The sequence below is a fragment of the Aegilops tauschii genome, chromosome 3 (genome assembly GCF_002575655.3).
Source record: "Aegilops tauschii subsp. strangulata cultivar AL8/78 chromosome 3, Aet v6.0, whole genome shotgun sequence".
In the NCBI taxonomy this organism is placed as follows: Eukaryota; Viridiplantae; Streptophyta; class Magnoliopsida; order Poales; family Poaceae; genus Aegilops; species Aegilops tauschii.
The window spans coordinates 592,137,017-592,151,184 of NC_053037.3; the positions used below are offsets into that span (position 1 = coordinate 592,137,017).

Below are 14,168 nucleotides of genomic sequence, written 5' to 3' on the forward strand. Positions count from 1 at the left end.
CTGGTCTCATAGAATTTTTTTGAGCTAAATATACCAGTGGTGCTTGAACTTGCCATGGATGTTCACTTTGGTGCCTAAACTTGAAAAATACACCGAACTAGTTCTAAAACTTAGCACGAACGTGCAAATACGGTGCCAATGTTATATGGCTGACGAAAATTAACATAAAAATTTGGACTTCATAAAATCGAACCTGCTACCAGACCTTCGGGGATCCCTGTGCTAGCCACCAGAACCAACATGTTTTGTTGACAAAGAGAGTCCCTCAAGTATTATGTATTGAACAAAAAAACTCTTATGTGCATAAATTGACTGCAGCCAGCGGCCCATGTTGGAAACATTTTTTTATGTAAAAAGTATGTAAATAATAATCATAATAATAAAAGTTAGATTCAAATATTCATGTGTTATTAATATTTACCTCATGTTACGCAAATATCGGTGTGCACACAGAGTAAATATATAGAGGTATGTGATAAAAAAAATTACTTTTAGAAATATTAACTAATTATTTGGAAAATACTATTTTAAATATAACATATGAGTGTTTCAAACTGTTCGTAAACAAACATTGAAAATACACAGTCATGGATTATATTTAACAATGATATACAAATATATAAAATGTACAGACATGAATAATATATATGAATTATAACAATGTTTGAATAATATAAATAATTCATTTCTTTTAGATTACCATTTGTAAATATTCGTTCAATTATTCAAACATTTGAATAATTATTCACATATTTTAAATTTTTATATTTACAAATATTTTTAAACAATCATGTATTATATTTAAAAAGGAATTTCCTAAATAATAAGTCAATATTTCTAAAACTTACAGGAACATTTTTTAGTAAGTTATTTTATTAAACTCCTCTATATATTTATTTTTTGTGCACACGGATATTTGTGTAGCATGGGGTAATTATTACTCACACATATTTGAATCTGCATTTTATTATTATGATTAGTACTAATATGCTTTTCACTTTTTTTTTGAAAAAATAACGTGTGCAAAATGGACCATTGGCTACAGCTAATTTATGGGCACAAGACTTTTATATAAAATACATATAAATGGAGTTGCCATTTTTATAACCAGTACATGTTTGGTAATAGTGGGTATCGCAACTAGCGGGCACACATCAGGTTGCTTGTTCGATTCCTGTCGCATTTTTTCATTCTTCATATTAATTTTTCTAATGTACTGACAGGCGGGTCCAAGTAATAATTCTGTTTCCTAGCTATAATTGGGGCCTACGCCATGTCAGTGCCACATCATCCATATACGGGCCACGTGGACGCACTTTACATCTACAGATGAGATTAGCACCGTATTTACATGTTCATGCCAAGTTTTAGAACCAGTTCGGTGTATTTTTCAAGTTCAGGCATTAAAGTGAACATCCATGACAAGTTAAAGCACCACTAGCGTATTTACCTCAATTCTTTTCCCTTACTTACTAGTGATCTCCATTTACACGGTGTAAATTGATCCCAGCAAAAAAAGGAGATTTGCGCCAAATTTAGAGGCTTTCAATTTATTTAGGAGTATTTATTTTGGAGCCTTGCCAGATCCGGCGTTAGTGGCGTGCCTTCACAGCTGCCTCGATTGGGCCCGATCGAGTAGGCCATCTCGGTGGGCCACTCCGTGTTGGGTCAAGTAGGGAAATGTAACAAGGTTTGGACCAGCGGTGCGGTGGTTGGAAAGGAACGCAGCCGCATCTTCTTGTCTGGTGGCTGAGCCTTGACTTCATCGGAGGGAGGGGAGACCTCACCGGAAGGAAATGGAGGAGGAGACAACTCTGCGCGGCGCCGGCGGAGGGGAGGTGAAGGAGGAGGTAAGGGAGGAGGGGGCCGAGTTGTTCGAGCCGACGGAGGACGAGCTGGTGCTGCACTTCCTGCGGCCGCAGCTGCGCGGGTTCGCGCCGCGGGTGGCGGGCGTGGTGGTGGAGGCGGACCCGTGCGCGGCGCCCCCCTGGGAGCTGCTGGCGCGGCACGGCCTGCTGACTCGCGGGCACGGCTACTTCTTCGCGGCGAGGCGGCGCGGGAAGGTGCGCCGCACCCCGGAGGGCGGCGGCGGCGCGTGGATGCACAGCGGCAACAAGGAGGACCGCCGGTCCGTGACGGAGCTGGGCGTGGTGGCGCGCTGGTCCATGACGCGGTACTGCTTCTACCTCCGCGGCGGCGACGGGGCGCAGCAGGGGCGGCGGAGCACCGGGTGGGTCATGTCCGAGTACGAGATCACGGACCCGCGGTGCTACCGCCGCGCCGACGACGGCCAGGAGGACCAGTACTGGGTGCTCTGCCACGTCCGCCGCAGCATCAGGGAGAACGTCAAGCCGCGCTCCCGGAGGCGGTAGGGGGTCAGTACTCAGCAGGCTGCCGCGCCTCGGCTCGGTCGTTGGCCGGCGCAAGTCCGTGTCCGTTCGTCCTCGTCGTTCGTCGCTAACTCGCCATGTGTGTGATCTGATCTGCCATGTCCGTCCGTCGGTGCGCGTGCGCGTGCGCCATCTGTAGGATAGGAGCAGCGTGGAGAAAGAATAAAATATGCGCGGCGCACTGTATGTAATAAAGCAGAATTTGGTCCCTTCGATTTTGCTGGCTTTTGCCAGAGTGTGCTGCTCTGCCTTTTGTAAGTCTAAAAATAAGTCAAATTTTTTCCCTCAAAAATGTCAACTCAAGTTATTTTTCCGTCAACATCAACATAAGGTTGACTTCTTGATATAAACATAAGGTTGACTTCTTGATAAATATGTATGCAGATATTTTATACAACAAATTGTTATGCTCCAGACTTTACAGAGTGGAAGCCCAGATGAAAATACAGATACAAATAAGACTTTCTGAAAGGCATGAGTACCATGCCACAAATTCGAAATCCGGAGCCTTCAACAGACCAAGCACCTGCACAACATGCTCCGCAGATCACGCGATATTATAGACTCGGCTAACACGAATAAAGTCCTGGATAACAGCACCAGTAGCCGACCGGTGAACTTCAGAGGCATTCAGCAAAGACAATCACAAGGAAAGACAATCCTCTGAATACCATCAACAAGAGTAACAGGATAAAGCATATATATCATAGGCAACCATTGCTTCACACGGTCCAGGATCGCAAACCTTCGCAAAGAAGCGATGGTGAGCGTTCAAGAACATATATATCACGGTGATCACGGGCCACAGCACCAGCAACAATACATTCAGACTGTAATAATTAAGGAGATGGCAGCATTAAACCCCGCGGTGGATTCTATCTTTGAACTTAGGTGGTGAAATCACACCTTTTGGAAGCTTTGGCTTTGGAAGAGTGCTGCATAACCAACTCAATGTAAGCTTGGGAGACCCTATCGCCCCTCTATTACTGTAAGGGCCTTCATATCCACAGAGTCCTGACCGTAGTCTGCTCTCTTTGCTACATTATTTCTCTGAGGAAAATACAGTGGTTTATCAGGCATTGCAGGTGGTGTGCTTCTACTCTCCAAGGTTGATACTACAGTTGACATGAGTGGTCTGGCATATGTGAATCAAATATAAGCATACTTACCTATACCGCCGACGAGGACGGCCGCGGCGAGGGGGTCGCGACGGACGAGGGCCCCGCCGAGAAGGACGGCCACGGAGGAGGACCGCCGCGGCGAGGGGGGATGAGGGCAGCCATGGCGAGGGGAGCGGCCCGGATTCGGAAGAGTGGAGGTAAGTTTGAGTTTCCAGATGTGGTTTTGAGGAGGGTGGGAGGGATTGAACCGTCGCCACGGCCGGGAATAATAGCGGCGGGCCCTGGAAAATACCGGCCAGGTCAACTAGCAGCGGCGGGCAGCTGATGGCTACCACCACTGCTATGTCGTTGTACTAAATATGGTTTCCTTAGGATTTTTGGACCCCCTTCAAGTTTCAGACTAGTCTAGTTTGTTGCCTATGATTTTGCTGGAAATTTTTGGGGCTAAAACACGTGTTGCGGGCGACCACTATTACACGCCACTCCTAACTTTTGGATATATAAAATTTATATTTTGCGCGGTCACCATAATTTATCCGTGACGGGCATGCATATTGGCCGCCACTAATAGCTACTTGTAGCAGTGGCGGGTGTTACCAAGGGCCCGCCACTGCTCACTTTCAGCATGGGCAAATTTGGGAGAGTCCACTTATGGCAGGTGGTTGTTTTCGTCTACCACTAATGTGGTAACTCCAGTGGCGGGTGGAATTTGTTACCCGCCACAGCTGACTTTCCAAAATTGCAGTGGCGGGCGCCCGCCACTAATTTGAGGCCACTTATAAGCCTTTTCTCAGTAGTGCATAGATATAGCCTTACGATCTTTGCGCTTCTCATTATCGATCCATGCCTTATGTTCTTTGCCACCGAACCCATCGAGCGCCTCATCCATATTGGGATGCGCCAGCACTACCCGCATCTTCACTTGCTACAGGGATTACCTTGTGTCGTAATCCAACATTGGAAGATCAAACTTCATTGATGTCATGTCGTCGAAATCTGAGACGGAAACAAGGCTCTGATACCACTTGTTAGAGATACGACAGGCAAATCAAACGATGAAGAATGAAATCAACACATGAGAGACATGAGATTTAACATGGAACCCCCCTTCTACTTGTAGGGGGAAACCACACGGGGCCAGCCAGCGAATCTTCACTATATCGGGGGAGGTTACAAACGTCGGGGATTTATAACCGATCAAAACTTATCATGTGCGACGGCTTACAAGAGGTGACCTAGGTTAGTACTGATCCGTACCAGCCCAAGTCTTCCGGTGATGGGTCAGAGCTTCGCTCCGCTCGTGAGAAGTTAGCCTTTATGTTTCTACTTGAATTTGTATCATAACATAACAATACCAACTCAGTGCACATACCACTTTTGAGCTAAAGGAGGGACGAAAGTCCCTTTTCAACATTTTTTCGGTGTAGTTTGTATGGTTTTGGAATTGGAGGAGTAAACACATACTTCTCGGATAGTTGAGGAACATAATATATACTTTTCTCTTATATAAACAAGAATCTACTCTGAACTTATAAATAGCAAAAAGTTCATAATAAGATTGGACACATATGTCACACTATACAAACCCTGTCATACACACCTTCTGTCACAACACTTCAATATAAGCAACCAATTACACTAAAAAGGTAATGTACGTAGCAAACACATAGTACATGGTAATTGTCATTCATAACCTATACCAATATTTAGGTTTTGACTAATTTTCTCTTCAAATTAGCCCATTTTAGTACAACGACCACATAAATCTTGTCCTGCAGCCCTTCAACAAACATGAAATAAGAAATTCTCCATCTCTTTTTGAACAACATCACACAAAAGACCACCCCGAAGCCAAAGGCAAAACCAACTGTTAAACCAAGGTAAAGGGATATGTCCTCCAATCCATCCCCATCATCTTTGTATCTTGGTTGACCTGACCTGTTTCCAAGACAACTGGGAGTCAAGGGGAAACCACACAGACCAATGTTTCCAATGTAAGCAGATGCGTCGAAAGTTCCGAGCTGATTTCCTAATGGTATCTTTCCGGATAGAGTGTTGTACGATAGGTTCATATGGCTTAAAGAGGTCATGGTTTCCATGCTTGAAGGGATTCCACCGGAAAGCTCATTGTTTGACAAGTCAAGTGATTCCAATTGCTTGAGCTCACCAATTTTCTTAGGGATTTCCCCACTTAAGTTGTTCCATGAAAAGTTCAGGCCTCTTAATCCAATGAGACAACCAATATCTCGAGGAATCACTCCGGTTAGACTGTTGCTTGATAAATCAAGAATCACCATGTAAGATATTTGCAGAGAAAATTCTAGTTGTTGCCCTTTAGTAAGAACTGATACTTTGTCCATGGAATAAACACCATCATATACTGAGTTATATATCTGGAGCCCTTGGCCACTCAAGAGCGCTTGATAAAGAGCATAACTGTATCCAGAACTTTGGGCCATTGCGCTGATCTTAACTAATGAGTCTGGCATGCTTCCTGAGAACTTGTTGTGTGCAAGATCTAAAAACTGCAGCCCTTGAAGCATTCCAATTTCTACGGGAATTTTTCCAGAAAACATATTGTACCGCAGACGTAGGAGTGCCAAGTACGGAAAGTTCACACCCATCCATGTGGGTAGGTCTCCGGAGAATTTGTTATAAGACAGATCAATAAAAACAAGGTACTGGCAGTTTCTAAGAACTTTTGGGAAATCTCCTGAGAGGTTGTTGGTATTTAAATTTACCACATGAAGACTACTCATCTGCGAGTTAGAATCCTCTTCACAAGTTGGAACTTCTCCTGTAAGCTTGTTTCCTGATAGGTCTAGCACAACCAACTGTGACAATGAGCATATTGAAGATGGAATGGTGCCTGATATTGAATTGTTATAAAGAATAAGCTCCTCCAATAAAGGGGCTGCAAAATCTGACGGCAATGTCCCAGAGAAAGAGTTTCCTGATAAGTCCATGTATTCGGTATTTCTTGGAAATTTTGGCACCATACCTATCAATCTATTATTGGACAGTACCATTTTTTGTGTACTCATAAATTCCAAGGTTGCTGGAAGTGTGCCGGTTATCTCATTATCTGACAAATCTATGAAGTTTGTCCTTGAAAATGCAACCCAAAACCAAGCTGGGATTGCAGTTATGCTTGCATTTGACATATGTAGGAGCTGAAGGCCTGTCTGTGATCTAAGCCATGGCGGGAATGCCGGTCCTAGCTGCAAAGATGCTAAGAAAATTGCTTGTAGCTTGAATGGAGGAATCCAATTCGGACTGACCTTTATCTGAAGGTCTGTGTTGTGCAACCCCAAGAACTTCAAATCTTTAAGGCCTTTTAGATGATATTCAGTAACTATACCATTTAGTCTGTTTCCACCTAGCTCCAAACTAACCAATTCGGTGAGTGCCCCTATCCATTCTGGTATAGGTCCAGTGATGTTAGTACCAGAGAGGACCAAATATGTTAGGTTGGTAAGCGGCCCTGGCCAATTTGGCAAAGCCCCACTAATATTGTTATAAGAGAAGTCAAGAATTTGCAACATGTTGGAAGGACAGTTTGGTAACCGCTCCATCAACTCTGTGATATCCCCCGAGGTGTTGCTCTGCTCAAGATCTAGTATTTTCAAGCTGCAAAGATTCCTGAAACCGTACGGTATCATGGTGGCCATAAGATTATTCCGTTGGAAATAAACTTGTTCAAGAGAGGTCATGTTGCCTATGCTATCTGGAATAGGGCCCCGAAAGTTGCAACCTTTCAAGTTTAGATAAGTGAGGCTGGTTGTGTTCCAAAACCAGTTGGGAGAAATGGTGGTGCTGAAATTGTTCCCTGAGATATCAAGCACCTCAAGTGCCGTGAGGTTGGACTGACCAAGGAAAGCAACCCTATTTCTTATGCCAGTGTATTGGAGGTATAGCTTTCTAAGAGCGGGAAGCATGTTGACTTGATGGACCCAATCCACTGCAGCGGTAAGGTTCATATGGCTCAAGTCGAGGTGTTTCAGTGATGACAAGTGTGATAGCCAGTGAACATCACCTGAGTATAACTCAAGACTGAACGAGTCGGAGGGCTTGAGGTCAAGGTAGGTAAGCTTGGAGAGGTTCCCGATCTGGGGCGGCACTCTTCCGTAGAACCAGTTGTATGAAAGGTTGAGATATCTGAGGCTCGGCAAAGAACCGATGGACTCGGGTATCTTGGCACCGTTGAAGTTATTGCAACTCATGTCTAGATATCTCAACTGTTGCAAACTGACCAAGGAGTGGCTTATCTCACCTCTGTTTTCATCGACTGGGTAACAGTTGCTCTTTCCCCGAAGGTTGAGCTTGACGACATGGCCGGTTCTGTAGCTGCACCTGACGCCCTTCCATGTGCAGCAGTCTTCACCTTGCCATGACGAGAAGTCAAAATTAGGATTCCAGAGGCTCGCCCTGATAGAGAGGAGCGCGGCCCTCTCATACGCGATGCAGCTCCCGTTCGACGCCGATGGCGGCGGCGGTGGTGCTGGTGGACGAATGGAAGCTGTGGCTGCTGGTGGAATCGAGAAGAGAAGGCACGACAAAGCTATCAGGGTTCCTTGGGCAAGAAACCTGAGCATGGTCATTTTTATGTGTGTTTGCTGGGCATATGAACTCTGGTCTGTCTGTATCTTCTTTTATAGTGGACCTGTCCTTCGTTCAAAGGAGAGGCCGGGTCACTGGTGGACGGAAAACCTTCCTCCCTTGATGGGATCTCCAGTGTCTCGTTCACGAAATTCTTCACTTCACTGAATGAGTGAGACATCACAAGTCTAGCACACGGCAACTGAACCTGACCTGGTAAACAAATTGCCTGGAGCCTCGGCTTCCTGTTACCCACAATGCAGGGCATGGCAATTGGCAAGTGACCAAGTGAGTGAGACCTATGAGAGTATATTACGTTGTACGCACGGTCTATGGATGAACGGGACAAATAAAGATACCTGGTCCGCTAGTCTAGCCTTCATAGAAATGTTGGCATGAGTGTCCGAAACTGAATTTGGTTTTTGCAAGTTTAAGGGATTTGTTTCTATATAGGCATGTCAGAAATTGGGATTGGCTTTGCAAGCTTCTGAATTAATTGTTGTTATAATCACATGTATATGATAATATGAATAGGTGCTTACTCTTCGAACTATGAGTAAATGGCACCGGGTGTCACCTAACTTGTCTAGCATATGCATTTTGATCACTGAACTTGGGAACATGGTGTGCCGGCCATAGAACTTGTCTAGCATGTGGCTTTCCATAGCTTGGAACTATGGTGTCATTAGAGTAATGCTACACGCACGGATGTTTTACGGGTTGATTAGGGATGATGGTCAAGGATTAAATTAGGGGGACGAGCCCTGTTAGTGAGGGGGGGGGGGGGGGGGGGGGGGATGCTCCACACTCCATTAGGCCTCTCCCTATGCACTGTCTCCTAGCACGTTATATCATAAATAGGTATAAAAACTTAAGAGACAACTAGTCCAATGCATGCATGGTTTCTTAGGGGTTGTATCTATTTAATGATTGGGGACTCATGCATACGTGGATGATTTTTTTACCTATAATCACGTGCAAGGGTTGTCTGTTAGCTAAGCTACAACTTTCCTCACTTTCTTCATTAACAACAATGCCATATTAGCAAAATACCTATGAAACCATGCAAAGAAATATGCATTGGGAGAGCCCATTGGCTAGTCATAGTGAGGACTAACTTGACTAGCTAGTGTCATGCTAGTCTATATTACTACATTTATAGTCCAATGTATCTTAGAGGTACTCCCTTCTTTCCTTTTTAATCCGCGCTTTAGATTTGTGGATTATATGGCTACTCCATGTTGGGACGAATAGGGAAAACGGTACCAGCATGGTTGGAGAGAAACTCAGCGTACGAGCCACTCCACCCGGAGTTAATAACTGCATGGATCCATTCACCCCGGAGTTATTAACTGCATGGAGGGTGTAAAGGCATATCCAACGGCAACCCGCAAATTTCCTTCCGCATCCGTCCGTGGACACGGATGCGGGAGGACGCCATCCAAGCATAGCCGTATACGTCCGGCCTTTCTCTTTCTTTTTCAAGTCCGCACAATCAAATAGCAGCGTGCAAAGGGTACAGACGTTCAAATAGCCGCATGCAACACTAGTTCAAATTTTGAAAAAAGTTCAAATATTACATCCCAACATTGTTTTCCCCTTTCACTGCCCATTGATGCTCAATCAGATCTTCCTTCAGCTGCTCGTGAGTTGGTCGATGCCGAATTTGTTGATGCGTTGGGATAAACTCCTCAAGTATGGTCGGATTCTTGTCCAGAAGTTGGATAGGATCACCCATGTTCTCATATTCCAGAGCTGCGGCAGCATCATCACCCTCATCCTGGACGATCATGTTGTGCATGATCACACAACATGTCATCACCTCCCATAAGGTTTCCGCGCCCCATTGTTTAGCAGGTCCACGAAACAACTGCAAAACGGGCCTGCATAACTCCAAATGCCCTCTCGACATCCTTTCTAGCTCCTTCTTGTCTTTGGGCAAAGTGAGCCTTTTCTGGCCGACTGGGTTTGAGATAGCGCCGACAAAGGTAGCCCATGGAGGATAGATACCGCCAACCAGATAGCATCCCATATTGTACTCGTGTCCATTGACAGGAGGAGCTTTTCCTTCAGTCGGCCTCGCAAAAAACGGCGATCGTTGTAGCACACTAATGTCATTGTGAGACCCAGGCATGCCAAAGAAAGCGTGCCAAATCCAAAGATCTTGTGATGAAACTACTTCAAGAATGATGATGGACTTCTTAACATGACCGTGATATTTCCCTTGTAAAGCCTTCGGGCATTTCTTCCATTTTCAACGCATGCAGTCAAGAGATCCAAGCATACCTGTCCACCCTCTTGCTCCTGAGATTGGCAGAAGTCTCTCGGTGTCTGCCACAGTTGATTCTCTCAGGTATTGAGGTCCGAACACCTCGACCATGACAGTTGCAAACCTGACCATGGCATCTCCGCATGTTCTCTCAGACATCCGCAGGTACTCGTCCCATGAATCAGCGGCTGTACCATATGCAAGCACCCAGAGTGCGGTTGTGCACTTATGGTAACCAGAGAAGACAATCGTTCCCATGGCGTCCATATTCAGGATGAAGTAGTCATCGTAGGACCGACCATCATGGTACAAACGATCCAAGATGGTCTTGCACATCCGAAAATGCCGGCGAAAATGGCCATCGAATAGTGCGTCGCGGCAAAGTAGTCGGCCATCAGTGTCAAATGACCGGTTGAGCACTCGATGACCATTGATCAAGCCTATGAAATTGAGAACATGCTCATCCGCACGCTCTGCGTCTTCAAGGACCGCGTGCATCATCGCCGTCTCACTGGAGTCCTCCTCCTTGTTCAACGAGCCATCAGACGACTCAAAATACGGCTCGTATATGTACCGCGGACAACTGTTTTTAGCTTCGGCGATTCATCGAACAGTTGCTGGGCATGGTGAGAATAACAGTAGCAGATGGTACCTGACGTGGCGGTCGGAGGATAGGGGTTGAACAGAGACGGAGGAGAAGCAGGGTGGAGGCATGCTGGAGCGCTGGAGGTGACGGAGACGCAGAGTTCCGGTAGGGGTTTGGCGTTATGGCTGGGGTGGCGGAGCGGCGGTGAAGGCAAGAGAGAAAGTAGAAAGGAGAGAAAATAGGGGAGGATGGAGTCGCGGGATTCGGGAAGGATTTGGGTGGGCCTGGCGTGTCAGATTCCTATGTTTCGCGTGTCCGGAGTCCTGCAAAGCTTCTCCACTTTTGTCTCGGTTTTGCAGGAGAAATCGCATCCGGACCGCCCCGCGGACCGATACTTTTTCGCGTTGGATGGCTCCCGCGGTCCGGACGGATGTGATTTGCGCTTCCGCCTTGGAGATGCCCTAAGTACCCTTTTTTGCTTTTGTTCTTTTATTTTCAATAGTAGCTTATTTTTCTCGACCAAGATCGACTAGATAAACCTGGTGGGTAAATATATTATTGCAAGCACCAACAACCATCCAAATCAACCTCCACCATTGACATCACCCGGACTGTTCCCTCAAGAGATGCTTCCAGGAAGGAAATGGCATGTGAGTGCTCATATTTTTATTTAGTGATGGGAGCACTTATGTGTGTTCGTTATCTGACCATTATATATCTCTTTTGCGGGAATTTAACATTCTATTTTAGTTTTTTTAACACAGCGCTTATATATACACGCATACACTTATCAATATAAACACACACATGCACATCCTAACCCTATGAGCACCTTCGTCGGACTGAGCCGGCATATTATCTTAAGATTAACGAAGTCTTCAAAAGCGCCTCATAGTCGACGGGAACGTCTCCTTTCACTGAACGCGCTAGCTTAGATATTTCTTTCCTCTAACGCGCGAGGCAATATCGCACTACTTAATTGGTGATCCTGTTATCACAATTACGGAATTGATGTGTATCTCTCCATGCTTTAGTTAGTGATCTCCATTTACATATGGCCGGGGTGTTACTTTTCTTTTTGGGGACAAAAGATCCGGCGTTCGTGCTGTGGCTTTACAGCTGGGCCCGATTGAGCGGGCCATTCTGGCGGGCTACTCCGTGTTGGGCTGAATATGGAAAGATAGCAGCGTGCGAGTCACCCACTCCGGATGGTGGTGGGTGTCCTCTTTTTTTAGCCATCCCTGTCCTCCGGGTCCCTCTCGCCGCATCTCTTGTCTTGTGGTTGCCGAGCGCATTGACTTCATCGGGGAAATGGAGGAGCAGGAGATAAATCTGGCCGTCGCCGGCGTAGGGGAGGTGAAGGAGGAGCTGGAGCAGGAGGAGGCTGAGGAGTCGTTCGAGCCGACGGAGGACGAGCTGGTGCTGCACTTCCTGCGGCCGCAGCTGCGCGGGTTCGCGCCGCGCGTGGCGGGCGCGGTGGTGGAGGCGGACCCGTGCGCGGCGACCCCCTGGGAGCTGCTGGCGCGGCACGGCCTGCTGCGGCGCGGGCACGGCTACTTCTTCGCGGCGCGGCGGCGCGGGAAGCGCGCCCAGGCGCGGCGCACCCCGGAGGGCGGCGGCGGCGCGTGGATGCACAGCGGCAACAGGGAGGACCGCCGGTCCGTGACGGAGCTGGGCGTGGTGGCGCGCTGGTCCATGACGCGCTACTGCTTCTACGCCCGCGACTGGGCGCAGGGGCGGCGGAGCACCGGGTGGGTCATGTCCGAGTACGAGATCACGGACCCGCGGTGCTACCGCCGCGCCGACGACGGCGAGGAGGACCACTACTGGGTGCTCTGCCACGTCCGCCGGAGCATCAGGAAGAACCTCAAGCCGCGCTCCCGGAGGCCGTAGCCCGTGGGGGATCAGTACTCAGTAGGCTGCCTCGCCTCGGCTCAGTCGCCGGCCGGCCGGCGCAAGGCGGGGAGAGTCCCCACCCCATAGGATTTGGTGTTGCGTTTCTTGTGCTCGTCGCCCGGCATGTCCGTCCGTCGGTGCGCGTGGGCCATGGGCAGTGTCGAGAGAAGAAAGGAAATAAATGCGCGGTGTAATAAAGCAGTTGGGTTGGTATGGTTCCGCGTGCGCCATCAGCGGTGTAGTAGCTGTACAAGCAATAAGATATGCGCACTGCGTCTATACGGAAATATCATACCCTCTTTGTCCGAAAATACTTGTTGGAAAAATGATATATCTAGACGTATTTTAGTTCTAAATACATTTATTTTTATCCATTTCTGTAACAAGTAATTTTGGACGGAGAAAGTATGTGCACAATATCTTTTTGTTAAGGAGACACAATGTCTGTCAGCGGACTGATCCAAACTCGCCCGCGGCCCCGAATACGGGAGCAGGATATTCAACCCTATCCTATCTCCAAACGTCTGCACATGTTTTTCTTTAATTCCATAGCACTAAAAATAATAACATTTTGAATCTTACAATCTAACTATGTTGCTCATGAGTTGCTCGATGCCAAATTTGTTGATGCATCAGGATATATAACTCATCGAACGTGCCCGGATTCTGATTTGGAAATTGGATGTTGGATATGATCGTCTATGTTCTCAAATTCCAGACCTCCGGCGCCACCTTCATCCTCATCCTTCACGATCATGTTGTGCATGAACGCACAACATGTCATCACCTCCCATAAGTTTTCGGATCCCATATTTTAATTTGCAGGCTCTCGAACAACTTCAAAACAGGCTTGGAGCACTACAAATGTCCTCTCCACATCCTTACTAACTCATTGTCTTTGGGCAAAGCGAGCTCTTTTTTGACTAACTAGGTAAGAGATGATCTTCACGAAGGAGGATATATAGATGTTGTCAACCAGATAGTAGCGCATGTTGTAGTCATGTCCAATGACAATGTCCATTTGGCAGTATAGTTGCATGGATATTTCAAAATCCATGTCCCAATCCATAACTTCAAAGAAAGGACAAAAATTGTCAAAATTTTAGCGCAAACATTTCATCAAACACTTGCCGGGTGTGGTGAACTCACGTACGGCATCCGCAGGGGCATGGACTTGCACGGTGGACGGACGAGAGCTAGAACAGCGGCGTAGGTACATTTTTGGAACAATGTCTTTGAATAAATATTGAACATTTCCAAATACACGTTGAATGTGTTTCGAGTGGTATGAAATACTTTGTTTTTCA

At 46.7% G+C, this 14,168-nt stretch overlaps 4 protein-coding genes across 4 annotated transcripts; 2 read left to right on the forward strand and 2 right to left on the reverse strand.

Annotated features, from left to right (window-relative positions):
* The first annotated feature begins 1,680 nt into the window (after nucleotides 1-1,680).
* On the forward strand, nucleotides 1,681-2,682 carry LOC109787126 (NAC domain-containing protein 48-like). The gene has a single exon (XM_020345689.4). The coding sequence runs from the start codon at nucleotides 1,797-1,799 to the stop codon at nucleotides 2,370-2,372; it is 576 nt and encodes a 191-aa protein (XP_020201278.1). The 5' UTR covers nucleotides 1,681-1,796; the 3' UTR covers nucleotides 2,373-2,682.
* A 2,304-nt stretch (nucleotides 2,683-4,986) lies between these two features.
* Nucleotides 4,987-8,139, reverse strand: LOC109787121 (receptor-like protein EIX1). The gene has a single exon (XM_020345684.4). The coding sequence runs from the start codon at nucleotides 8,110-8,112 to the stop codon at nucleotides 5,218-5,220; it is 2,895 nt and encodes a 964-aa protein (XP_020201273.2). The 5' UTR covers nucleotides 8,113-8,139; the 3' UTR covers nucleotides 4,987-5,217.
* A 2,225-nt stretch (nucleotides 8,140-10,364) lies between these two features.
* On the reverse strand, nucleotides 10,365-10,880 carry LOC120976078 (uncharacterized). Its single transcript, XM_040402893.1, has one exon. The coding sequence runs from the start codon at nucleotides 10,878-10,880 to the stop codon at nucleotides 10,365-10,367; it is 516 nt and encodes a 171-aa protein (XP_040258827.1).
* A 912-nt stretch (nucleotides 10,881-11,792) lies between these two features.
* On the forward strand, nucleotides 11,793-13,217 carry LOC109787130 (NAC domain-containing protein 48). The gene has a single exon (XM_020345692.4). The coding sequence runs from the start codon at nucleotides 12,277-12,279 to the stop codon at nucleotides 12,856-12,858; it is 582 nt and encodes a 193-aa protein (XP_020201281.1). The 5' UTR covers nucleotides 11,793-12,276; the 3' UTR covers nucleotides 12,859-13,217.
* Nucleotides 13,218-14,168: the final 951 nt, after the last annotated feature.